At 42.9% G+C, this 27,999-nt stretch overlaps 3 protein-coding genes across 3 annotated transcripts; all 3 read left to right on the top strand.

Annotated features, from left to right (window-relative positions):
• Window positions 1-7,020: 7,020 nt before the first annotated feature.
• Window positions 7,021-9,607, top strand: slc18a3a (solute carrier family 18 member 3a). The gene has a single exon (XM_079686640.1). It carries the CDS (start codon window positions 7,466-7,468, stop codon window positions 9,023-9,025), a length of 1,560 nt encoding a protein of 519 aa, XP_079542766.1. The 5' UTR covers window positions 7,021-7,465; the 3' UTR covers window positions 9,026-9,607.
• Window positions 9,608-10,739: 1,132 nt separating this feature from the next.
• Window positions 10,740-19,813, top strand: chata (choline O-acetyltransferase a; the record flags this gene model as incomplete). Its single annotated transcript, XM_079689960.1, has 14 exons — window positions 10,740-10,787; window positions 11,172-11,363; window positions 11,688-11,806; window positions 12,277-12,330; window positions 12,408-12,588; window positions 13,150-13,327; window positions 13,417-13,586; window positions 16,645-16,745; window positions 16,834-16,962; window positions 17,045-17,167; window positions 17,268-17,409; window positions 17,609-17,671; window positions 18,002-18,139; window positions 18,704-19,813. The coding sequence occupies 14 exons, from the start codon at window positions 10,740-10,742 to the stop codon at window positions 19,133-19,135; spliced, it is 2,070 nt and encodes a 689-aa protein (XP_079546086.1). The 3' UTR covers window positions 19,136-19,813.
• Window positions 19,814-20,334: 521 nt separating this feature from the next.
• Window positions 20,335-20,930, top strand: cUnh10orf53 (chromosome Un C10orf53 homolog; the record flags this gene model as incomplete). The annotated part of the gene is made up of 3 exons (XM_079686637.1): window positions 20,335-20,428; window positions 20,522-20,641; window positions 20,747-20,930. 3 exons carry the CDS (start codon window positions 20,335-20,337, stop codon window positions 20,809-20,811), a joined length of 279 nt encoding a protein of 92 aa, XP_079542763.1. The 3' UTR covers window positions 20,812-20,930.
• Between the last annotated feature and the right edge of the window lie 7,069 nt (window positions 20,931-27,999).

Below are 27,999 nucleotides of genomic sequence, written 5' to 3'. Positions count from 1 at the left end.
GCACTTTACACTACTCACAACCTGAATAACACACACTTACATACGCACGCACACACACACACACACACACACACACACACACACACACACACACACACACACACACACACACACACACACACACACACACACACACACACACACACACACACACACACACACACACACACACACACACACACACACACACACACACACACACACACACACACACACACACACACGCGCACATAGGGTACAGTATCTCCTATCTATATTACCTCTAGATTCATGATGTTAGGATTATTTCATTGAATGAAAAAGTCCATTCAAAAACCTGTTACATGCTGCTCACTGTTTCCTTTCTATCAGATGCGTGGAGGTGCAGTTTTCTTATCGCTTCTAAGACTAAATGTGGCATTTCTGTGTGTACTGTATGAAGGGATTTTATATTCACATGCAATCCTCCTCTCAATTATGAAACTCCCCAGTCAGCATTGGCAGTAGCTGCACTATGTTTTGATTAAATTAAATGAATAGATTTCACGCATGGGGATGATGTTGCTTTTAATCCATGAATGAATGATTCTATCAATTCACTGTATTTTTCAAATGTAGAGTAATTCTTTATTGCTCCCCATTTCCATATATGGTAAACTGTTGAGATTCCATACAGGCCATTTACTGTATAAATGCTTCAAATATTTGACTTAAAATCCCTCCTCTCGTTTGCTTTACAATGTCCTCTACACTCAAACTGCATGCTCATACATTGATGAGTTGGAAAAGTAACTATCTATAAAAAAAGTTGTACTATAATAATAACTGTTCTGTAAGCTACTGTAATTATCTGATGGTGGAACTGTTTTTTTTGTAATGGAGGATTACACATTAACATAAAACAATCCTAAAATACTGTATCACTTATCATGCTCTCGGCTCAGCGAGGCTACGGCTCAGCTTAATGCCAATGTCTGAATGCTAACATGCTGACTATGACAATACCAACATGCTGTTTACCAGGCTTGTTTATTGCAACAAAGTTTTGGATAGGTTATTAGTTTTGCATGTGTTTCGTAGAGCAAGAATATTGGATACATTCAAAAATGTATCCCTTTCTAAACATGAATGTGTGTGCTAAACCTCATTGCAAAGATATTTCAGTCCTGACGAAAATATTGACATTATATCCCCAAAAATAATGAATACAAGGTGAAAAATAAGCCCATTACATTCCTTCCTTTTAACTCTCCTTCTTCCTTTCCTGTTATCTTCTTCCTTTCTCTCTCAGTTCCTATACGTTCTTTGTTCACTGTCCTTTTTTTAACTGATTAAATCGTAAGAAATATTCATACAGATTTCATAATTCTTCCTTAAAATTAGAACTTTTATTCTTCTCTGCCATGTGTACTTTTATTGGTGTGGGCCTTTAGACATATAATTATATATAGTCCGTCCTGCTTTCTGTCTATCTGCTACAGCAGGCAACTTGTTGATATTTTATGAAGCTTTAGCTAATCTATACCTTCCATACATTTAAACATTTCAGTTTCGGGTATAAAAAATTATAATAATCCAGGTTCACAAGGTTCATTTTTGTGTGCATTTGGTGGCAGCGGTTTAGGATTTTGTACGGCTGTTCAAAAGTAATACTTTGGCAACTGCAAAAGATTATATGGTGATCTTGAATCTCCTGAGCTACTTTCAAACCAGATCAGAGCAGAATCACTGGGAAAACAGCAAAAATGTTGATCCCCTAACACAGCCAATCCAGTTATGAGGACGGTGCTGACTCCGCCCTTGACACCAGTAGAGAGGACACAGAACTAAAAACAGAAAGCTCTCCCCCCCAAAAAAAAAGATGGGAATAGGGCAAAACAACTCAACAAAGTTAGCTGTGGTTGTATGGTGTATGGTGTGTGTGTGTGTGTGTGTGTGTGTGTGTGTGCGTGCGTGCGTGCGTGCGTGCCCGGGCAAGACACTTCACCCCAAATTGCTCCTGTGTACAGTACTGTGTGTGTGTGTGTGTGTGTGTGTGTGTGTGTGTGTGTGTGTGTGTGTGTGTGTGTGTGTGTGTGTGTGTGTGTGTGTGTGTAGGGGCGCCGTGATCAACATTTTGTTTACAGACTGATCACTCAATGCTTCAAACTGTCCATCATCCTAAATAGACTAAAAGCAGTTTTTTGTTTTATATAGTTCATTGGCTATGTGGGAAAATACTTTGTTTGAAATGTATAATTTAAATTAGATGTTAGCTTTTTGTTATATTGTATTCCAGTCTCCCTTCAGATATGTTAAGTGGCATGTCATTCAACAATGCTGCTCACCTCCTTCAGTTTGAAGAAAAGCTGGTTCAGGTTCAGCCTTTTGGGGGGACAGGGCTGCTGAGCCTAAAGATGGATCTGTTGGACCTGGCACCAGGTGGAGGGACAACTGATTTAGTATGAATAGGCGCTAAAAATGTGCCTGCATTTATTAAAGGTAGGGTAGGTAAGAATGGAGAAACCAGCTCGAGTGCGCGAGAATTTGAAAATACACAACCGAAAAAAATCTGCCCCTTCCTTCAGAGTTCCTTACAGAGCCCCTCCTCCAACACACACGAAAGCGCACATGACCAATGAGGGCACGAGATAAGTTTGTGCACAGATGGAAGGCTGACAGGCAGGTAGGCCATCCATTCATTTTAGCCGGGCCGGCTCAGATGATTGGTCGTGCTTTTTACAGCGCCACGGCTTACACAGAGGACATTTTTGTATGTATTTATTGTCAAAGCATTTAATATATTCATTGCTATCAGGATGTTAAGAGCATTCCATGGAATATAACAAAAAGCGTTTCTGAAGTCAATTACCTACCATACCTTTTAAATGTCAGCTAAAAGAGCAGTGAAATTAAAGACCTCTGAATTTTCTGTAAAGATATCTCTTGTCTTTCTCTCCTTTCTCTTCTTTTCTTAGAGCCTGACTTTGTTGGTTGTTGAAACATGGTACAACACACGTATTTAGGCTAAGTACTAGCATACCTCCTCACATACTTTCATTCTCTGCAAGTGCTGGTGCTGCACGCGTTTGGAGGCAGGACCAAACCATTACATGTAAATAGAAGGGGGTGCACAGAGGCTTTGGGTAATTAACTTTTGGAAGAAAATAAGTTAAATTAATCGTAAGTTTAGCGAGTAATTTATCAATATAACGTTCTATTAATGTTAATTATTGAGGATTGATGAAAGTTTACTTACATTTTTTTTCCTAATGTTCTGAACATTTTGGGGCCCCTGTCAGTCACGGGCCCTTAGAATCGTCCTAACTTTTCGCCCCCTTACGGCGCCCCTGTGTGTGTGTGTGTGTGTGTGTGTGTGTGTGTGTGTGTGTGTGTGTGTGTGTGTGTGTGTGTGTGTGTGTGTGTGTGTGTGTGTGTGTGTGTGTGTGTGTGTGTGTGTGTGTGTGAGAGAGAGAGAGAGAGAGAGAGAGAGAGAGAGAGAGAGAGAGAGAGAGAGAGAGAGAGAGAGAGAGAGAGAGAGAGAGAGAGAGAGAGAGAGAGCAAGGGGTGAAGCACGGCAGTCTCTTGGGGTGAACCCGTATGTTCTGAGGGAAATGAATGGGATTATCAAAGCTGTTCTTTCCCTTATGTGACGTAACATGTTATCTAAAAATAAATCTGAAAACATTTCTGAGCCCCTTTTTGGTCACATTCCTAACATGCTTTGCCTGGATTGAGCCTGTCTACCTCAAACAAAGCTCCAAGAGGAAGACTAATGGCTGGACTTCTCTGATTTGTTTCAAAAATGTTGGAAATGTGCTGCAGATTTAAATCACTTCAGTATGATTCATAACTCTATGCAGTTTAACTTGTGCTTTCCTGAGTTTTAAGGCCCAGATACACCGGCCAGTCACCTGAGACGTCGCCGACGCCGACACCGACTGTTGCGTCGCCGGACTCTCCTGCGTATTTGCCGACTTCGCGCACTGGAACACACCGCAAATCCGAGGCGAACACGTATGAACTGCGTATGCGTGAGTGGCAATAACTCTCCTTACCAGCAGGCGGCGGCAGTGTGTATTCATCATTCAAAAGAGGCAACAACCGGAAAACAGAGAAGAAGAACAGACTCCGTGATATAAACAAACAACAAATAGCGTTTTTCTTTCCATTTTCACTCTCGTCCATTGAAAACATGAACGAACAGGAGCTCTATAAACCGATGAGGTGAAATAGCCGTCCGTGTGTGTTCCATCTTCCATTTTAAATCATTTGTTTACCTCCCTCACTTCCGTTAACGCTTCTCATGCACTGATTCGCTAGCTGAACAGCCAATCAGTGTTATCCCTTTGTCCGACTTTCGGTGGTGTTCTGTTCTCGACGCCGATTCAACATGTTATAGCCTACTTATACATGTTGAATCGGCAAGAAAAGGCGTCAGGTCGGCAGAAAAGACCAGACGGTGCGGCGCACACCACTCCGAATAGGGCGTACCCACGCTCATGTTCGGCCCGACTCCCATTTACTGCCGATTTCGGGCCGGTGTATATGGGCCTTTATATCCAACTTGTGCTTTAAAAATAGACAACAAGTGTGTTTTCTGTGTACATATGTGGAAAGGTGCTTGTATTCTTGTATTCCTGATCACTGTACATTGTTGATCCATTTTATAAATTCAATCTTTAATCCCTTTACTTGCCTCTTGTGGCAATCTGAGTGTGTGTCTGTGTTAAAACTGTGATTAATTAGTTGATTCTATTGATTGCTTAAGGGCCTGCTGATTATTAAAGGGAGAATAAATAGAAACAAATATTCGTTTAAATGATGGTAAGTTTATTTACACTTACAAAATATCTTAACTCTTTACTCTAAACAACAACTGTGAACTGTTTCGTTGAACTGCTTACAATTCTTGCCATGAGGATGAGTCTTCCATTGACCCTTCTTAATTATAAAGGATGATAATTAAAACAGTTTGGGAACAGGCATAGAAATTAATTGCTGGGACTAAACACTAAGGAAGGCCTCTGGTTAAACAAATTAAATAACAATCAGAGAATACAATTTATTTAAAAAAACACAATGCGTTACGGACATTTGCCACTTTAATGATGTGCCACCTCTTTTACTTCGGTCATGAATGTTTTCCTGGATTAAAAGTCTAGTATCTTGCAGTAGAAATTAGTTTGTGTAAGTCACCACTTAGCTTGTGACTGCAGCATTACAGTGTGAGGAGTGGAGTGATGAAATAAGCCTCTTCACAAAATAAATCAACAGTGTAATGTCAACATTTGTTATACTGTGACCATGGTAAAACTAAAATAGTTAGAAATTAGATAAGAAGTCACTTTACAGTTTTTCAGGGAAAATGTACAGGGATATGAGGACATCTACTGGCTGAATGAGGACAAAGCAACATGAAAACATTCTGACCGGTCATTTACGAATGAAACCTAAGAGATCAGCACACACATGTTGGGTTAATTCATTAGTTAAAAGCACTTTTTATTCACAGGTAGGCTGACTCTCTCCAGCTTGATGACATTCATAAAATCAATCACTGTGAAATATTTGTTGGCAACGATTGATCAGTTTTTTTCCTATATTCAGACTTATTTGTATATTTAGGGAAAGTCTTGCACAGTAGGGTTCACTTTTGAAAACTGTTCTTTGACCAATAAATGATTCCTCCACTAGATGTCAATACTGCTCTATCTCATGTTTCAGAGCTATTCATCAAGATCATTGCAACCGTTTTCTAAAACAATTTTTTCAGTTTTAAAAATGTAATTAATAGGTATCGATATTTTTAAACAGTGTCTAAAAGATTAGTTGACTCCAATAAGATGAGTGATTCAAGAAAACGATCTCACGACGTTGATTTGCATTGGAAATCAAATGTGTTATCCCCATTAGTAGATTGCTTTCACAATGTACAGTACATGACGGTGACAGCTGCTGTTAAAGCTTTTCTGCACCAGAAGATGGCGATGTCGAGCTACATTTAAACCCCCACATCACTGTTTCGTGCCGGATAAAAAGTGGAACAGACCTATTTACGTTTCCTTTAAATGTGATTGTAGCAAGAGATCTGTGTCTCTAAATGTAACAGCAAAGATGTGTATCGAACCTTGGCTCTTGCATTATTCTTCTAAAAGCTCTATTTGTGCCACAGACTCAAAGGAAAAGCTTCAATATATTATTTCTTTTTTTAAAGTGCATATTTTTCAATGAAATGTAAGGTGAGGTTGGCGTTAGCCGAAAATATGTTGAGACAGGATGATAAGATAAGGATGAAATCCAGTCAGTAACGCGTATAGCACTATTTTTGCCAGATATTTCAATACCGGTCAAGAATATCTCATTACGAAGAAATGTCATATTCCCTATTTTTTAAAGCGTAAGGGGGGGGGGGGGGGGGGGGGGGGGTGCTTTGCTCAGTTACACTTCAACCGGCTTGAACCTAAACTCACCTCGACTGCCTGCTTTCTGATAAACACTCTTTTATAAATTAAATGCAATGAGACGTTGTTTTAATTGAGACACAGTAAAACGAAGAATGAATAGATGACATTTAATTGTCATCTCTTCAAAGTGTAAACCCTTTCATTGACAGCAGATGTGGAGCTGTCCACTGGATTTGGTGCTGAATGCGTTTTCTTCTCATCAACAAACGGGGGGATCTGAATGTATTTGTTTGTGTGTTTATTCTGAACTACAGTTGACTACTAAAGGTTTCTGTTATAGAGTGAAATTGCCAGAGTTATGTATGTATATTGGTCAAATGATCAAATTGCACATAAGTAATGTTTAACATTGAGGGTATTAAACAAATAGATGCAGACTTCCTCGGTTCTGTCTTAAAGCAACTCACTGGACAGCAGTGCGCAGGGATTCTGTATTTAATTAGCATAAAAGATCTTCTGGAGAGCAGCAGGACTGTGCGTCACAGCCATCGGCGAAGATGGGAGGGGGGAGGGGGGAACCTATGGGAGTCAACAAACTGCAGTGTGTATTCCTTCCACGGCCGACAAAACCAGTCCGGTTGATTTGAGATGATGACTTAGCTCACAGCGTTACAGGTGACTGGAGACAGCTGGGATCCGAAGGGGCGCAGCAGAGGGACCTCAAACAGAGCGCGTACTGATGGAGCCGGCACAGTGAGCTGTAGGAGAATCCCCAACCTGTGAGTGCTGCTCGGGACCAGCGCGTCACCTGAATGACGGGATAGAAGACAATGAAGCAACTAGGGACGTCGGGGATAAAACAAGTCCGAGTCACGGGAGTGGAAAAGCGCATGCGATGACGGTCGGCGCAAGGGACAGAGAAGAGGTAAAGCAGAAGGAAGTTATCTAGCTCATTAGTAGGGCTCCTGGTGCTGGGAAAGAAAACAAAAAAACAGACAGAACAGATGTGCCAAGCGTGCGTAATTCAATAAACAAATCAACCGGGGAAAGCCGGTTTTCTTTCTCAAAAGACAAGACTTGAGACAGAAAGCGAAACAATCATGGAGCCGGAGGAGACCAAAGAGGGACGTGCCACTAATTTGGCTCAATCTGCCGCCTCCAAACTGTCCCAGATGAGCGAAAGAACTCAACAACTGGGCAACGTTATCCAAGATCCAGTTCGGCAGAAACGGATTATTCTAGTAATAGTCTGCACTGCACTTTTGTTAGACAACATGCTTTATATGGTAATTGTGCCCATTATACCCGATTACCTTGAAGGGCTACAGAAAGCAGCGGATCACGCCGAGGCCATTGCACCGCACTCCAACTTTACTAACAGCACCATGCACACAACAGCCAAGGGGAACTTCGACCTACAGATTGGGGTTCTTTTTGCCTCAAAGGCAATCCTGCAGCTCCTGGTGAACCCGATAAGTGGCACGTTTATAGACAGGGTGGGGTATGAAATTCCACTCTTCATCGGTCTTAATGTCATGTTCCTGTCCACGGTTACTTTTGCCTTCGCTGATAACTACGCGACTCTGTTCCTGGCGCGCAGCATGCAGGGCCTCGGCTCGGCTTTCGCGGACACGGCGGGGATCGCTCTGATCGCAGACAGGTACACAGTGGATACAGAGAGGAGCAAAGCGCTGGGTATTGCCTTAGCTTTCATCTCTTTTGGAAGTCTCGCGGCGCCCCCCTTTGGAGGGGTCCTCTACGAGTTTGCAGGGAAACGGGTGCCCTTCCTGATTCTGGCCTGCATCTGCCTCACCGATGGCATACTGTGCCTGACTGTGCTGAAACCTTTCTCGAACCGAGAGAGAGAAAACATGCCAGTGGGCACCCCAATACATAAACTGATGGTTGATCCTTATATCGCTGTAGTAGCTGGTGCTCTGATAGTTTGTAACATCCCCCTCGCCTTCCTTGAGCCAACTATCGCTAACTGGATGGAGGAAACCATGCATTCCAGTCAGTGGGAAATCGGCCTGGCATGGTTCCCTGCCTTCTTCCCTCATGTTTTAGGTGTATTTCTCGTTGTCAAATTAGCAGCCAAGTACCCTCACCTCCAGTGGTTTTACGGGGCTATAGGTATGGTGTTCATAGGTGCGAGCTCCTGCACAGTGCCAGCCTGTAAAACCTTTGGACAGCTCATGTTCCCGCTGTGCGGAATCTGTTTTGGAATCGCCTTCGTGGACACGGCGCTATTGCCAACACTGGCTTTTCTGGTGGATGTGCGACACGTGTCAGTGTATGGCAGTGTCTACGCCATCGCTGACATCTCTTACTGTGTGGCCTATGCCCTGGGGCCAGTGGTGGCTGGGCAGATAGTACACGACCTGGGCTTTGTTCAGCTCAATTTAGGCATGGGCCTCATTAATGTACTTTACGCACCGGCGCTCCTTCTGCTGAAGAACGTGACACAGATGAAGCCATCTTTCTCAGAGCGAAACATGCTCCTGGACGATGGCCCAACAGGACTGTACGATACGATTAAGATGGAGCAACGAGAAAAGAAGAAAAAGGGTTTGTGTACAACGATTGACGAGGGTGGCACTGAAACCTTTGCGCAACGGTCATACTCAGAGGAGGAATCCTCAGGAGGAGAGTATGCGTAAAAGACCTTTAACTAAGTGTGAAACTATCAAAGTGCCAATGTAAAGTTGTGTGTATCCCGTCCAATCCAATCACTTGCATAACATGATTAGGATTGTGTAACATAAATTATGTACTGTTTCTGGTGACAATTCCTCCGGGTATTGTCAAATCAAGTAGCTTCAAGCTTTTGCAGTAGAAAGGCGCTCGCTGGCGTTTGTTCATCTTAAAGTGGGAATAATGTGAAAGAGTTGTTGAGATAAATGTCAATTCATTAACAGTATTTATCTCTGTATCAGAATCTTGCTCATATTCAGGGATTATGTGTAAATGTATTTTAACAAAAGAACAATTGTACTGTATGTGTCTGTCAATGTGAAATGTATTTATTTTTGCCAGAGTTGTGCTGCTAAACTCAATATGCAATACTGTATGTCAGATGTTTTTAGAAAGATACAACAGATGAACTGAAGTCTGCGTGTTGTTGTCTGATTCTTTTTGTTTATTTTGGATGATGTACTTCTGGAATGCATAGCCTCTTTGTGTGATCTGCAAATGTACATACATGTATATTCATGTACATAATTAAATCAATATTATGTGAATGGAATCGTTTATGGAAATTATTTATTTAGGCAATTATTCAATTGCCTAAATAGTTCATTCAATTACACGTATTCTGGTGTACGACACGAAAATAGTAATACGATATTACTTCTTGAATTATGGTTATACTATTCATAACGTTTTTCAATGCATTTTCCCATTAAAACACACATTAAAGCATTATAGAATAATAATATATAACAAGTGTTAAGGCCTAAACTGAGGTATTTTGTGAGGATTTTTAGTTGTAAATTAATCCATTATAGAGAAGGTAACTTTTCCTGATAAAGAAAACTGGTTTGTAACAGATTATAATAATTGAAATCCTTACGGTAATATTGTGTTTAAATCTAACAGCTACGCTCATTGAAAAACTGCAAATCTTTGTAGATAATACGACATACACAAAGCAAATTAAATGAGTCAAATGCAGTGAGGTGGAATCGATGTAAACTCCAAAAACAGCTCAACAAAGTGTTGAAATTCAGAAAGCCAAAAGGAGGAAGACGGCGCAAAAACACATCCTAACTGTTCTTCTGCAGCATGTGAGCATCTGAGGCGCTCAGTCGGTGTCTAAATAAGGTGGGGTGAAGATGTGAAGTGCCAAATAAACTTATCGGCGAATCGCAGGACTTCTGGGAGGAGCCTGGCAGGCAGGAGGGTGAGGTTCCCTCTCAGCATCTCTCCTGAGCCAGCGAGGGAGTTGCGCTCGTGCCATGTTGGAGATTGAAAGATGCTCAAAATAATAAAAGGACCAAAGAAGTGAAATTTAAAATAATTTCCGCCTGAAATGGATGCAAGTCTAGATGCATAGTCCTAAACTCCTTGATTGAGCCCCAGGACAAGTGGAATTGTTCTATCTTTCTGGTGAGTAAAACATTACGTTTCTTGATGTTTTGGTTTATTTCACTTTGGTTAATGTATTATTGCTAGGCTGTTCATGAATACAAAAAAATGGGGAAAGAGGTAAACACCTTCCAAAGTCCGCATTCTTATTTGTTTTAGTCATGACAGTAATACGTTTGATTTGACTGCCATGGAGACATGTTTAAAAGCAATTACACTTGCTGGAGTTTGATGCTGATATCTTTGTATTTGTGGACACAGAGTCTGTCTCTCTGCACCGCCGAGATGCCAGTTTTGGACCGAGAGCCCTCCAGAGATTCAGGAGGGGGAGATGTAAATATATATTTCACTTATATATAAGGATTACGAGTCTTTAAACTGTAATATGAATGAAAGAAATAACGTTTGACAATCAATGAGGAATCTACAAATTAAACAAAATGAATGAAAAAGATACAAATTAAGATACAAAAATGAATTAACTACTCCACAAATGATGTTTTATAAGATAATGTGATTTGACAATTTCATTAATTATTCTCTTATTCTGAGTCAAGTGAAATGAATAATTTACAATTTGGGCAATCATTTGGTCTCAACTAAACACTGAATAGTTATTGAAAGCATATTCTTGATAGCTTTATATAATGCATGTGGCAGAAGAGAAGTTTAACATGTTGATATGTTGTCTGAAATAAAATAATCCACACTGCTCAGGGTCTTCCTAAACTGCCGCTGCCCGCCCTGAAGGACACACTGGACATGTACCTGAGCTGCATGAAGCACCTACTCACAGAGGAACAGTTCAACAAGACCCAAAATGTAGTGAAGCAGTTTGGAGCCCCAGGAGGAGTGGGGGAGCTTCTTCAGAGCAAACTCATGGAGAGGAGGGAGAACAAGGCAAACTGGGTAAATACAATGACTTGATCGAAAACATACAATATTGTGTGCAAGTTATTTAAAATCCTCATGTTATCGTATAGTTTATTTGGCCTTTTTTATGATTATTTGCTCGTTTTAAATTTGGAAAATAAACGTTATTTTGTGTAACCATGAATAAAAGTATAGTTTGTTTGCAATCCTTTTGTCAATCTGTGAATATTTAACAGTTAATTTCAAACTGATAGCCACATCCAATCTGAAGTTTCTGCTTGTATTTATCTTCCTTTATTAACTCTTAAATCGCTATTACTTATAGAGCCTTTAGTTGAATCCCTTTATGTCCGACTTAAGGTGTATGAGTACTGGATGAATGACATGTACCTGAACAACAGACTGGCTCTGCCCGTCAACTCCAGTCCTGTGATGGTCTTCCCTCTGCAGCACTTCAGGGCTCCCATCGACTCTTTAAGGTAAGAGACACAGCACAACTGAGACAAATGAGTCATGAGACAAACTTCACAGGACAGCAGTGAGAAATATATTGTCCCTTGTGAGTCATCACATAAAAGGTACATCATGACAGGCAATTTGATTATTACGGCACGCAGATTTTGAGGAGTGAACTTTATGAATTACTCAGAGACCAGCTTTGATTGATTATGCCCACTTGAACACAGCCTTGCAACACATTGACAGATATGGGTCATTACCCAAAACACCTCGAGGGCTGAGGCCAGGTTACTGGTGGCAAGGTTACCAGACAATGAAGGCTTGGTTTAGTTAACATGGTATTGATCTGGGACTGGCTCCTAAATCAGATTATTTACATGTGGCATTTACTGTATACTGTTAGGACGGAGTAATACAACTACACAAGAACAAGGCTTCATGCGTTGTGTTTTTGTAAAGTAATATACAAGGTAGCATTCTCCTTTCTTAGGTTCGCTGCACACATGATTTCTGGAGTTCTTGAGTACAAGACTCTTCTTGATTCGTAAGTAAATGTACAATCAGAGAGTCTTCACTTACGACTCATGTAAATAAAAGGCCTGACAAAGTGTTTGCGTGCAGTCGTTCCCTGCCTGTGGACTACGCCAGGGGCCAGCTGGCAGGAACCCCTCTGTGTATGGAGCAGTATTATCGCCTCTTTACTTCCTACCGCCTGCCGGGAACTGAGAGGGACACGCTGGTGGCCCAGGAGAGTAGCGTGATGCCAGAACCTGAACACATCATCGTGGCTTGTAAAAACCAGGTCAGACACAATGAAAACAAATCTTAAGTTGTCATAGACTAGTTCAATTATTAGCTTGTGCAGGTGCATCATCATCATCATCATCATCATCATCATCATCATCATCATCATCATCATCATCATCATCATCATCATCATCATCATCATCATCATCATCATCGTCATGGAGATTATTCAGTTGACATGTAAACTCAACACTTTCAGGATCCTTCATCTGTGTCTCTTCAGTTTTACTTTAAAATAAATGCGTTGACTTTGGAAACAGTAGTTTGAGCAAGCCCTGTTTCAGCACAATAGTAGGGATCATCAATCACTGTATCAGATGGGACTGTAAACTGTAAGCTATTTGTCAAGAACGTGTGTGACTTTCGCACATCAGCCAGAAGCCTTAGCAGTACAAAACAATGTTGTTCTTGGCCTTTAACGACATGTTTAGATGACCGGCAAAACTACAATAAATGAAAGTGAAGTTGTATATAAAACTGCATTAATAGATTCTGAGTCAATATTGAAAGTAATACCTTAAGGATGAGTGCAGTGAAACAGCTTGTCTCTGTCCAGTTCTTTGTTCTGGATGTGGTGATCAACTTCCGCCGGCTGAATGAGAGAGACCTGCTGACTCAGCTGGACAAGATCACCAGGATGGCTGACAGCGAACAAGAGCATCTCCCACCCATTGGTCTCCTCACGTCAGATGGACGGACAGAGTGGGCTCACGCTCGCAGTGAACTAATGAGAGGTTTGAGACTCTTTAAAGTCAAGTGGGTCTCAATGTTTCCAAGTCTATTTGCCACTGATGTACTCTTTTTACCCTGTATTGTGCTTTAGAGTCTACTAACAGGGACGCTCTGGACATGATCGAGCGTTGTATGTGTCTGGTCTGTCTGGATGACCCCTCTGGGCCCGAGCTCAGTGACACCACACGGGCCATGTTGATGCTGCACGGCGGGGGGGTGGCCAAGAATGGGGGCAACCGCTGGTACGACAAGCCCATGCAGGTGAGAGAGAACAGTTTGGAAGTGAGGCTACTTCGATGTTTGGCTCCTTGACTTGTTCCATTCAGTTTGGCTTCAAATTACATAGTGAACATGTTCAAATTGAGAAAAAACTAATAAACTGAGTATAAAAGGAATTTTGATATATCAGGGCTACCCAGCTAGAAATGTTTGGTTCTAAAAACATTCTGAGAATTTTACATTCATTGTTCTAGGAATGTTTTCAGCGGGAAGTTTTCTTTTGATTCCCAGAACGTTCTTCTGAAAGGTAGGATAACTTTCTCTAAAAACATTCTTAAAATGTTTGATGATAACATTGTTAGAACATTATGCCCTCCTATTATCAAAACGTTTTCAGCAGAAGCTTTTATTTTGGTTCCCAGAATGTTCTTCTGAAAGGTAGGATAACATTCTCTAAAAACATTCTTAAAATGTTTTTGATAACATTGTTAAAACATTATGCCCTACTGTTCTTAAAATGTTTTCAGCTGCAAGTTAGATTTGTTTATGGTGCCAGAATGTTATTATTTTAGAGAAGGATAACATGCTTTATGTTTAAAACATTATGCAAATGTTCTGTGGTAACAATTTACTAAAATATTTTTACATTATTAGAACACAAAGACATAATATTCCTGTAATTGTTCAACTCAAAATTCCTGGGTAAGTGGACTGACCACTGTGGTCAATAGGATGATTTTGATAATTTACGTAACTATTGAAATGTGACTATTAACACATGTAAAAGGATGAATCGGAATCAGCTGGTGAAAGTAACATTTGTTTATTAGAAAAGGGGAGCTGGGAGTGGAAGTTGGTTATGGCGGCAGTGGGAAACAGTTGTTCCAGGGTGGAGAGGCCTGGCTGGTCTTGGGAGTGTGGAAGGCCTTGGATTCCTCCTGGGAAAGACATAAACATGAGTGTGAGGCAAAAGCAGGCAAAGTTGTCAAAGAATATGCTGGTAAAAAGCTAGAGCGGCACGCAACAAACCGGCAGGGAATGAGTGCAGGCTGCAGGCTTTCATAGTGTGGCTGATGAGCAGGTTGCAGGTGTGGTTGATTGGAGATTGCTCCCAGCCGTATAGAGCAGATCAGCAGGCAGAGAGAGAGACACACAGTAGAAACACATACAAACAATAACAGGGGTTTCAGGGACAGTCGGTTCCTCTATATGTCTGTCGGTCTCAAATCTAAAGGGTGCAATAAAGATTTGTATCCAATATGCATAAACAGCGGACACTTTTTACGCAGCCCTCACAAACCACACACGGCCAGATAGCTTATCCAACAGTTAGAAACTACATAGACAACCTTTATAGTCAGAAAAAAGTGTGATTATTTTTGGATATTTTACACATGATATTATGAATACTGTGGGCCTATACCTTAGTGTGATTATAAGTTAATGTGAGTGAATATTGGCATGCATAAATTCGTTTTTATATGTCCTATTCATTGTCTCAATGCGCTCATACATCTTAAGAAAGTTATCACCAAAAATGTTAAGAATGTTTTTCGAGAACGTTATCCTACCTTTCCGAAGAACATTCTGTGAACCAAAATAAAACGTCCCACTGAAAACGTTTTAAGAACAGTAGGGCATAATGTTCTAACAATGTTATCAAAAACATCTTAAGAAGGTTATCACCAAATATTTCCAGAATGTTTTTAAAGAACGTTATCCTACCTTTCAGAAGAACATTCTGGGAACCAAACTAAAACGTCCTGCTGAAAACGTTTTAAGAACAGTAGGGCACAATGTTCTAACAATGTTATCAAAAACATCTTAAGAAGGATATCAAAAACATCTTAAGAAGGTTATCAGCAAACATTTCAAGAATTTTTTATATGTCCTATTCATTGTCTCAATGCGCTCATACATCTTAAGAAAGTTATCACCAAAAATGTTAAGAATGTTTTTAGAGAACGTTATCCTACCTTTCAGAAGAACATTCTGGGAACCAAAATAAAACGTCCCGCTGAAAACATTCCTAGAACAACGAATGGTAACAAACATTTCTAGCTGGGAACTCACACATGCCACCGCAAACATGCAATATATGCTTACAGCTTATCATGAATTACGTGCATGTTTGTTTTTTTCAAAAGGAAAATAATGACATCAGATTTTTTTTAAACATCCTTTTCAAACAAATGCAACAAGTTTGTTTTTCAAAGCGCTCTAGAAATAAATCTGACGTTGACCATGACCGTGTTAATATTTGCCATAACAGAAACGTTTTACAAAAAAATAATAACATCCTGAATTTTTTTTCAGAATGTTTCTTGGAGAATGTTCTTAATTTTTTATCATGTAACATTGAGGGAACATTTTATAAAGAACATCTTTAATGTGTTACCCAACAACGTCCAAAACACATCCTTAGAATGTTGCAGGCAAAACGTTCCACCTTTGTTAACATATCAAATTAAAGGAACGTTTTATTAAAAAACTTTCTGTCATCTCAGGCCTCAATAACATCCTCAAAACATCCTCTGAATGTTGCAGTTAAAACTTTATGTCTTAGTTAACCTTAAACCTTATAGGAACATTATTTGAAAAAATAAACATCCTAAAAAGTTTATTTGAACATCAAATTAAAACGTTTCTTTAAAACCTTATTAGAACCAATAGGTAACGTTAGCCAAAGTTGTGAGAACGTTCCCCGCTAGCTGGGTACTATATCTTCTTATTCATTGAGAAAATGGCATAACTAAACAAATGAATGGTTGTTCCTGACAGTCCCAGTGGATGTAATTAGCAATGCCTTGCCAAATAACATATTTAGTAATTAAGGAATTTCTGACCGAGACGTCCCCATTGGATCACAAGCTATCAGCATGGTGTCATTAGCATGAACTTTGATGGAGAGGTTTTGATAAAGAATTCAGATCACTTGAATGAATTGGAGTCCTTTCGAAATGATTTATTCACTGCAGGGTGTAACATATGGATGAAATGCATTTGAAGACATATAGGAGATGAAACTGATACTGTATATGAATTAAATCCTACATTTGTATTTTGCTTAAACTCAAGTAAAACAGCATGGCTGTGTCAGTTTGTTGTAGGAGCTGACGGCTGCTGTGGAGTTGTGTGTGAACACTCAGCATTTGAGGGAATTGTCCTTGTGCAGTGCACCGAGTATCTACTCAAATACATGTAAGAAATCAAATGCAAAGCAAGTAATAATTGTTGCCATGTGCTTAGAAAATCCATTGAATGCCATAATGTTCCCATGTTTGATTAGGATTGGCAGCCCATCAAAGCTGGTCAGAGCTGCAAGTGTGAGCGAGCTGCCTGCCCCCCGCAGACTGCGCTGGAAATGTTCACCAGAGATTCACAAACTCCTCGCCTCTTCTGCTGACAAACTACAGAGGTGTGGGTTTACTCTAACTTCTGTCCAATCAATACATGAATAAATCCTCATCTTTTAACAGGGTTTCTTCTTATTTGCTCAGGCAGGTGAAAAATCTCGACATGAATGTCTACAAATTCTGCGATTATGGGAAAGAGTTTATCAAGAAGCAGAAAATGAGCCCTGACGCCTACATCCAGGTTGCTCTTCAGTTAGCGTTCTACAGGTAGGAGGAAGATGATTATAACAGGAGTGATTTTTGATCCTTCCTTTAACCCGGAGCTTGGAGCTAAAAGGCTTTCCCTTTGTGTGTTGCTCTACTGTAGGTGTCACAGCAGACCTGTATCGACCTATGAGAGTGCTTCTATACGCCGGTTCAAGCAGGGCAGGGTGGACAACATTCGCTCCGCCACACCAGAAGCCCTGACCTTTGTCAAAGCAATGACTGATGGGAAACTGCACACTAGTGTAAGATACAGTAATACAGTCCCTTTCAAATTAATAATGCTTGAGTTTAGCAGTCTTAACTCAGTCTGAATAATATTTGCTTTTTAGAGCCTTATTTTTTTCATTCTGTGTTATTGTTCTCTACCATAAAAACTATGCTAACTGTAACTAAAATGATTTAATAGTCTGGCAGTTGATTCTCGATTGTTTGCATTTACAGGATACAGAAAAGATGGAGATGTTACGAGATGCTATAACCGCGCAGACAAAGTATACCATTCTGGTGACTATATTCTCTGACCTGATCCAAACCGGGATATGAAACCCTTTTGGGCGGTGGTGGTGAAGTCGATAGGGACTTGGCTTGGCAACTGGAAGGTCACCAGTTCAAGTCCCGGCAAGACCAAGTGCTACCGAGGTGTCCCTGAGCAAGGCACCGTTCCCTACACTGCTCCCCGGGCGCCGTTCAAAATGGCAGCACACTAGGATGGGTCAAATGCAGAGAAACAATTTCCCCACGGGGATTAATAAAGTATATCCAAAAATAAATAAACCTATATCACAAGGTTGTCATAGAAAACACACTAACATATGGTTTCATTGTTCTTTTCAGTCTATTACAGGGATGGCAATAGACAATCACTTATTAGGACTGCGTGAACTTGCACATGAATTGAAGATGGAGAAGCCAGAGATTTTCCAAGATGAAGCCTTTCTCGTCAGTAATCAGTTCATCCTCTCTACAAGTCAGGTATTGCCTCCGGATTTGAACACATTACACTGAAGCTATATTTACGTGCATTACACAAATCTGAAGTTCAGTTTACACACAAGGAGTGCTGCTCAGCTAGTGAATACAGTCTATAATGTCCAGCGTGGCTCTGCAAAAACCTTTCTAAAGTCTACAAATAGCATTAATCAATTGTCGTAGCTTGTTCTGTATTGATGTCAGCATTTTATCAGAAAAGTTGAGCTACACACTCTAAAGTGAGAGTAAATAAGTCTGCATAGAGGAGCAGAGATGGTTCAATTAAAGTTGGGCTGCAACAAATTGTTATTGCCATTTTCGATTGATCAGCCCAGAACCCTAAATGTTATATTCTATAATGTAAGAAGAGGAAAAAACGTTCTAATATCACAATGGATTACATGACAGCATGACATTTTTAACCTTTTAGCTAAAAAAAGAGAGAGTTTAACTTATATTTTAAATCACAACTCTCAATTGTCTTATCTCAAGCTTTCCACCAACAGCAGTATTCACACTGGTGAAACTGTCTGTAGTTAAGTACTGAAGGATTCACTGTCCCATCAGGTTCCTACTACCGTTGAGATGTTCTGCTGCTACGGACCCGTGGTTCCAAATGGATATGGAGCGTGCTACAACCCTCAGTCAGACCACATCATCTTCTCAGTGTCCAGTTTCCTCGACAGTCCACAGACATGCTCAGCAGAATTTGTCAAGTGCCTGGTGCAGGGACTCATGGACATAGGGGATCTGTGCAATACATGTAACTCCAGCTCCAATACAACACAGAAGAAACAGGGACAGACGCTGGAGACACACACGCAAACAGAGACAAACTGGCAAAGTAAAACACCGCAGAGACCAGCTGATAAGACCGAGAGTCAGCAATCACTGCCACAGTTTGTGCTGAAAACACCAGACCAGACCAAAGTGGAGGCTCAAACCCAGACTTCATCACTGGCAGAGACACCCGCTCTGAAGAACGGAAGTAAATCATAGGAAATGGTCACCGCCAGTGAAAATAGAGGTGGTGTTCGGTGCTACCACAATGTATTCCTCAAGTCATTCACAAAATACACTGTATCTGTGATGCAAATTGTTACGTAAAGCTGTTTGTTGTACTGTACTGTACATTGTATTAAGTGGCGATGATAATCTAATTGATTTATTCTTAGGGAATAGTAGAGATGTTTGTTATTAGATGTTTTCTGCTGTTGTCAAACACAAAAATAATATACAGCAGTCATTTAAATGTATGTCTATATCTTCTGTGTGAAGGGGGGGGGGGAATCAAGCAATTGTTGAGATTAATTGTGTTATTTACCAAAGAAAATGTTATTATTGTAATTGTTTTATGGTCAATGGCTGATGTTCTCACTACGTCAACTTGCATGCTGCTATCAAATGATTTCCTGAAGATTAGGGTGCATTGTAAACTAGAATCTTCTATGCAATTTTCTGTTATGTTGTCTTCAAATATTTTGTCTATTGTACCAACAATACATGTGGTATTTCGTCAATAGGTTAAAAAAGAAGTATCAATTTATAAAAATCATTTGACATTTAGTTCATAACTAACTATAAAGGGATTATTATATGAAAGAATGTTAAATGTGACCAAAAGTGTGTTGTAAATGTAAGAGCATAATATATAAATGAAGTTATTTATTTTTGTATGAAATAAACTAATGTTGCAAAGTCTAAATGTAACTTTAAAAAGTAAGTATGAGAAACTTACTAACCAGAGGTGATCACTGTGTTTATTGTCAGAATTGTATGACATACCCTTAAAGATTAAAGAAAAAAAACTAAAGAAAAACTTGTTTGAGTTTGAAAGAATCTTCTCTGATGTTTAATCCTTGTGAAATGTATAATAAAGTGAATTGAATTTAAGAAACAACAGTCATAATTAGAACCCTTTTCATTGAGTGAAATAAGCACCTTGTGAAATTTGTTATCATTTAAAAAATACAATCAGATTCTTGTGGTACTCAAATTGACACTGAATATCGTATAACTGTTTTGATTCTTAATTTGAAAAACTGACATTTGAGTTATAATTTCAGATTACATCGAATTAATTTGGTTAATACTTTTTTTTTAACCAAGTGGGGCATTTGGGATTCCTGGATTAAGTTCGTAGGAAATCCACGTTAGCAACAGGTGTGTGACAGTTACCCGGGTGACCACAACAAACAATGCCGAAAAACACGCGAGTGATACTGTGCCATGGACCTTATGAATCCAATGGAGTGGTTGCTCACAGGAACTTCCGCCTGCAGGGTCTCCTGGGTATGTGTCTTTTGTAGTCCATTTAGGAAACCCTCATGTACTTTTTTGACTGATTCAGCTGAGGTCAAATATGTCCGTCCAATGTGTCCGCAGCCGCTCTGACAGTGCACGAGCACCAGTGCGTCTTGGAAGACACGTGGGAGTGGAACATGGTGAAGCTCGTGGTCAACGGGCAGGTGGTCTTCAGCTGTAATACAAAGCAGCTCGAGTTTGGTGAGTTTAGCTTTGACGTTAAGCGGGGGTGGGGGTGGGGGGGTGTTAAGCTTACGTCAAAGTGAAGTCACTCTCAGGAAACCTGTTTATGCTTTTTCCTTCAAGGTGGAGATGGAAAACTGGACCCTGTTTGTCAAAAAGCTGTTGCTGCAGTGGAGAACGCTTACTGAAGATAGCGCAAATACAAAATGATCATAAGCCTACACCCGTGTGAATGTTCACCATTTTATCATTCAAAAACCCAGTCTTGTAAGACTAATGTTAGCTTACTTTGTATATAAAAACACATAGTTTTGTATTTTTTTGAATTACACATTTCAATTTGTATTGCTCCCTGAATTCAGATGTTTGTTGTTGGTCAATGCAATGGGATACATGGTCAGTGCATTATTGACAAGGTTACTGCCCTTTCACATTGCACATTCATTGTCAGTTGTTTTAAGGGAATTTGTATAATTAACGTGTGTGACCTGCATTAGTAGCCACTATTTTCTAACGTATTTTTAGGTGAGTAAAAGAATCACTGGTTGTATAATTCCAGCACAGGTTTCGCTTTTGATTTCTGGGGAAATAATGAAAAATTGTATATTAATGACAATCAGGAAGGGGACAGAGTACATACATGATGCACAGAAGGAGACAGGTGTGGTATTGGTGGTCAGCAGGGCCCCAATAACTATAGGTTACTTACGTAACCCCAGTTCTCAGAGTAACATGTAGTAAGATGTCTCACTATGGGATGCGCCTCATCGCGGAGCAAACAGAAGCATCAATCTCATTACGCCAATCCTGATTGGCTGGTGATCTTGACATCAGCGTCAGGGAATCCACCCACCCTATAAGTAGCTTGCGCCACGTCGCAGTGTCATTCAAAATAAGCACCTCTTCTCGCTTCACCTTAGCAAGGAGGGCCGTCTGGTGAAACATCTCAGTACATGTTACTCTGAGAACTGGGGTTATGTAAGTAACCTATAGTTCTCATTCATAACACTCCGTTCGATGTCTCACTATGGGATATTGAAGCTCCCGTATTGCCAGACAAGCTTATCTCGTAAATCACCAAACCAACCAGAACTTAACAGGTAGAGCTCTGACTCAACACGGGGCCCAGCACTGCTCGGGCCACACTAGGAGCAGAGACGTCTAGCCTGTAAAAACGGACAAAAGTGAGCAGCGAGGACCAGCTCGCCGCTGACCAAATGTCTTGGATGGAAACACCCTTGAACAAAGCCCAGGATGTAGCCAGACCACGAGTCGAATGAGCACGCAGACCCTTAGGTGCCTGCAAACCCTGACTCGCATAGGCCAAAGCAATCGCTTCCACAATCCAGTGGGAGAGCCGTTGCTTGGTAACGGGCTTGCCCTTCTGAGGGTTAGCCCAAGATATGAAGAGTTAGTCACTACAACAAAACTCTTTTGACCTGTCCATATAAGTGCTTAAAGCACGAACTGGACACAGCAAATTCGGCCGCTGTTCACCGGAGGAACACAGCGGCGGAGGAAATGCCTCAATGTCAATAGGGGTACATGAACCAGGTATAAAGGCAGGGTTGGGCTTCAGCAACACTCTCGTTTGCCCCGGGGCAAACTGAGTGCACGAAGGATGTACAGAGAGCGCATGAATATCACTGACTCGCTTGGCGGATGCCAGGGCCAGTAACAGCACTGTCTTCAGCGACAGGTGCTTCATGTCAGCTTCTTCCAGGGATTCAAATGGAGGTCGAGTGAGCCCATCTAAAACCACTGCCAAGTCCCATAAGGGCACCAGTGACCTGGAAACAGGGAGGAGCCTGCGAGCTCCCTTCATAAAACGGCACACCAAAGGGTGTTGGCTAGCCGTCTTACCCTCAAAGCCCACATGGCATGCAGCAATAGCAGCCAGGTACACTTTGATCGTAGAGAAAGCTCTGTGTTTATCAATCAGGTCCTGCAGAAATGATAGAATCACCCCGACAGGACATTGAAAAGAGATGTGTCCTTTTTGAAGGCACCAGTCCTCAAACACCCTCCACTTACAGTCATAGAGGGACCTGGTGGAGGAAGCTCTTGCACTCTGAATAGTGTTTATCACCTTCTGCGGGAGACCCACTGTATTCAGATTGTACCGCCCATAGGGCCAGGCGCTCCGGGTGTGGGTGAAATATCGTCCCCCCCGCCTGAGACAGTATGTCCCTGCGTAGTGGGAGCTGCCACGGCTGTCCGCACAGCAGCTGATAAATCTCCGCCAGCCAGTACATTGCAGGCCAGTGCGGAGCTATCAAGATCAGTGTGTGGTGCTGTTCTCTCACTCTGGCCAGAGTTAGGGGTATCAGAGCCAGGGGTGGGAACGCGTACAGGAGGACCGGAGGCCAAACGTGCGCGAGCACGTCCACGCCTAACGGTGCGTTTAGATCGCGCATTGAAAAGAACAGCTGACAATGAGCATTTTCTTTTGATGCGAACAGATCTACCGCGGCTCGGCCGTAACGCACCCACAGCTGACTCACAACCATTGGATGTAGAGTCCAGTCTGCATATAGTGTCACACCTCTGGACAGCAGGTCTGCCCTGAGGTTTATCACTCCTGGTACGTGCGTCGCTCTCAGAGAGAGGAGACGACCGCAGCTCCACAAGATCAGTTTGCGTGCCAGCATGTGTAACTGGAGAGAACGCAAACCCCCTTGACGGTTTATATACGATATTGTGGTCGTGTTGTCTATCCTCACGAGGACATGGTGTCCTCTGAGAAAAGGCAGGAAGCATTTCAGGGTGAGGAACACCGCTAAAAGCTCCAGATAATTTATGTGCGACCGTTGGAGGTCTCTGCTCCAGAGACCCCTCACCGGTCGACCTTCGTAAATACCTCCCCAGCCCGCCAGACATGCGTCCGTGGTGACCACCTTCCGCGATAGGACAGCACCCATAGGCACGCCCCGTACTAGAAAAGTCGGGTGCAGCCAGTGGCGCAGTGCCATTACACATTTCACAGTGACCATCACTCTCCGCGCGGGCGGCTACCCAGCGCTGAAACTCCCTCATGTGTAACCGTCCAAGTCGTACCACCAGGATGGCTGACGCCATGAGCCCCAGTAACCGCAGACATGATCTGAAGAGAACATATTTGCGCAGCCGGAAATGAGCGAGGCAAGCCCTGAAGGCTTTCACTCTTTCTGCTGACAGGCGGGCTGTAAAGGGCACCGAGTTCAGGTGTAGACCCAGGAAGAGTACAGTCTGGGCTGGGGACAACATGCTCTTTTCTGTGTTTATTATGAAACCCAGGTCGAGCATTTGTTTTACGAGGATATTTGTCTGCGTAATAGCCTCCTGTTCCGACTGTGCGAGAAGCAGCCAGTCGTCCAGGTAGGTTGCCAGGCGAATACCATGTTGCCTTAACAGGGCTATCGCGGCTTCCGTACATCGTACAAACACTCTTGGACTGAGAGACAGACCGAAGGGAACGACTCTGTACTCGTAACAGACACCCTGAAATGCAAACCTCAGATATTTCCTGTGTGGGTAATATACTGGGATGTGGGATCTTTCAGATCGACTGATGTGAACCAGTCGTTTTGTCGCACGAGACGTAGCAGAGATGTGTGAGTGAGCATTCTGAATTTGTATCTTTTGAGATAGTTGTTCAGAGCTCTCAAATCTAGTATTGGCCGAATTCCGTTCCCTCCCCGTTTGGGAACGAGGAAATACTTGGAATAAAAGCCGCTCTGAATCTGTGCGGCGGGTATTATAGATATAGCCTTCTTTTCTAGTAGCGAGAGAATCTCTCGCTCCAGAATATGGGCTGACTCTCCCTGGGCTTGTGAATACAGAATGCCCGAGAAGCGAGGGGGTGTGACAGCGAATTGGAGCCGTAGCCCAGTGTTACTGTCTTGAAAACCCAAGCAGAAGCTGTGAGCATCTTCCACCTTTCGCTCTTTAAAGCGAACGGAGATGTCATGTCTCTTTCCCTCTGAGTCTCCATGTGTTGTGTTATGGGGCCCTCTAGCGTCTGAACACCGCGGTACTCCAGGTTGATAACCCCAGCCGACACTGCGCATGCATGGCGGTGGTGACTTCACAGACCCGTCTATCATCCACCTTTTGAGAGAGGCCGTAGCTGCTCTCAAAAGAGGGACAGGTGACGGACTGTTTATTGTTTTTATTTTCATTTTTTTGGACTGCGCCCTCGGCTTGAAGCCTGGATGCGACAGTGAAAAATGGTTTATTTGAAAACAACGGTATTTGTGACATGTGTTTTTGTGACTTAGGCAGATAGCAGAAATCGCTGTCTCTGGTATTAAATCAGTCTCCCTTCTGGCGCGAACTTGAGGATGGCGTTGCGGCATCACTCGAGGCGGCGGGAAGATGGGCGGCCTTGTGGCACCCCGAAAACACATCTGGAGCTGGGGAACAGGGAACTTCCAGCTCTGTCACCGAGGAGAGGAGAGGAGGCTGTCAAGCCGCCCACTTCTTCTTCCTCGACTGGTGGCTGAAAATCTGGTGGCTGAGTCGGCTGTGCCTGAACGGCTACTGCCGGAACCGGAGATTTTCTCGGCCAGCTCGTCCTCGTCTCCTGCCTGGGCTGGGGACTCGGGTCAGGCTGTGGCCTCTGCTGCCTCGGTACCTTGAACCGGGCAGGACGTGAGGCAACTTGGGCGAAGGACTGCCGCGAGACCGTCGCAGGTAGCGGCTGGACCCTTCGGGGGAGACAGAGGATGAGGGCCTCGTCTTCCTTCTTTTTCGACTCACACCTCCGCTGCATCGAGACTAAAGCGGAGCTGAAAATACCCTCGGGAACGATAGGCATGTCGAGAACATCCTCCTTTTCCCGGTCTGGGAGGTTGGTCAGGTTGAGCCACCTGGCTCTCTCCTGTACCACCATTATGCCCATGACTTTGCCCATGGCCTGGACTGCACAGCGCTAATGTCCATGATCGCTGCGATCTCGTCCCACACGGCCGGCCCAGGTTTGCTCGACAGGTCCTCGCAGAGCTCAGCCTGGTAGGCGGTCAGCAGTGAGGATTTGTTGAGTGCCCTGGAGGACAACGCTGCGGCTTTATAAGCCCGTTCCGTCATCCCTGACTGGAATCGGTCTGCCTTCACCGGTAGCGTGGGGTTCCTGCTTGGTGTCGGAGCCAGCCCCGGTTGGAGGTGGGCTGCCACCAGCGGTTCCATGGGCGGTATGTGGAGCATACCATATGGAGGCCGAGCCTCTCCATACCGTCACAGTCCAGGGAGGAGGCACCCTGGATTGGGGCCTTATTACGGTCTCTCCACAAGACCGACACCTCGTCCAGCATCTCCGGGAAGACTGGAAGGAGCTGCCTCTTTGTCCTCGCTGCTTGGGGCAAAGTCTTCCCCTCGTAGCGAGACCTGGAGGTCTCCTTGGCCATTTCAGGCCATGGGATGTCCAGCCTAGACGTGGTGCGTTGACACATGGCCTGCAGGTCCATGCTCAGACAGGGCGAAGCTGGTGCGCTATCGCCCGGGATAGCAGCCATCGCTCCCGGCTTTGCAGCCTGAGCTGATGACACGAAGATATCATCTTCTTGCTCATCCGAGTCGGACAGGAGGAACTCAGAGGCATCCTCTTCGTCCTCCATGTAGTCCAACTCCAGGACATCCTCTGCGGGCGAGACCATGGTGAGGTCCAGTTGGGAGCCCCAGCTTGACACAGCGCGGGGCTCCGCTCTCGAGGCTGTTGCCGCCACCGGGCCCCAGCCTGACACGGCACGGGGCTCCGGTTCAGCGGCTGCCGCTGTTATTGAGCCCCAGCCTGGCACAGCGCGGGGCTCAATTTCTGCGGCGGACGCCCCCATGTCTTGATTGCCGGCCGGCGAATCAGCGGACATGAGGGGGTCTTGTGCCGACAAGCTAGCTTGGCGTGCTAGCCGTCGGCGGAGGCTCTTGATGGTGAAGCGGGCACGAGCCGGGGTTGTCGATAGCCTCCTGGGCGTGTTCCAGCCCGAGGCAGGACGAGCAGACCTGGTGTGAGTCTGTGCCTGATATCTTCAACCCGCAGCCGCAGAGCCGAGCCTCCGAGTCCCTGACTCCTCTGGTGTGAGGGAGAGAAGCGTCCATCTTGTTCGCCGTGATGACGCCGTGGAGAGGACCCGCTCGTAACAGGTACGTACTGAGAAAAAATTCTTTCCCCACCTGTCGTTAATCCGGAGAAAAAGCGATGGTGTAGAATCTTATTCTCAAAGAATATTAACTGGTTTGTTAATACCTTTTTATCTTCCCCTCCTCTGGTGTGAGAGAGAAAAAGAAAAAACTTCCTCGCTACCGTGGTGTCGGTAGCGAGGGAAGGCAAGCTAGCAACAGGTGTGTTACTAGCTTGAAAAATCAAAACTTTACCTTTATTTCCGAAGAAAGAAACGGCGAGGTAGATTGCAATACTAACTGGTGTGTTAGTATTAACAGTCTTCTTGCGAAGCAGAAAAGTAGCCGGCGAGCGCCCGTCGACCGAAAGTTAGCTTTGGGTTCAGTCTGTGGACTGTTAAGCTAGCCCGGCTACTGATATGTCGAGATGTGCTCTGAAGCGCGAAGAGGTGTTTGAATGACGCCGCGACGTGGCGCAAGCTACTTATAGGGTGGGTGGATTCCCTGACGCTGACGTCAAGATCACCAGCCAATCAGGATGGCGTAATGAGATTGATGCTTCTGTTTGCTCCGCGATGAGGCGCATCCCATAGTGAGACATCGAACGGAGTGTTACGAATGAGAACAAATTGGTTCCCTAGTTTAACAGGAACAACAGTTACTGTGGCCACAATACAAGTGACAAATGTGCAATAAGAGTAATTTAAAAGAGTACCACAGGGAAATAGTATTACCTTATCACAAATAGAGGATGGTTATAAAGCAAACAGACTCTTAATATCACAATAATATGTAGTAGCAAAGCCTTTTGGTTTATTAAAATGGAGGAAAGGGTTACTTAATTCTTATAAATGTACATTTCATTTGTGAGGAAAAAAAAGTGTGATATTTCTTGCTATAAACCATTTTGAACTGTCTAGCATCATCTGCAACCGAAACATGATCAAACAATGTTATTAAACTTAAATATATATATTTTTTTTATTTCATTATTCCCAGCATATGTGTTTTCATATCTCTAGATACCCACACTAATATTTTGACACTGTACTTTTATTAAAAAACAAACACATATAGACCCTCTTTTACAATAATTTGATATGCAGAATTATGTTTGTGCATGGCTTATTGTTACATCTCCCAGCTGGAAGTGGAAAAGGTAAGCTACAGTACGGCTAAACAGGAACATTTCTAAGAACAGTGGTAACTAATACCAATTATGTTGAATACCCAGGAATATTAATGTGACAACATACGTCAATATTGCTTTCAAAGGATCCAAA

The sequence above is a fragment of the Notothenia rossii genome, assembly GCF_949606895.1.
Source record: "Notothenia rossii genome assembly, chromosome: 6".
Classification (NCBI taxonomy): domain Eukaryota; kingdom Metazoa; phylum Chordata; class Actinopteri; order Perciformes; family Nototheniidae; genus Notothenia; species Notothenia rossii.
The sequence above is the reverse complement of the archived record's forward strand: the minus strand, read 5'-3'. Positions and strand labels throughout refer to the sequence as shown.

Coding starts and splice junctions, on each gene's coding strand:
- slc18a3a (XM_079686640.1), top strand. CDS start 7,466: ATGGAGCCGGAGGAGACCAAAGAGGGACGTGCCACTAATTTGGCTCAA.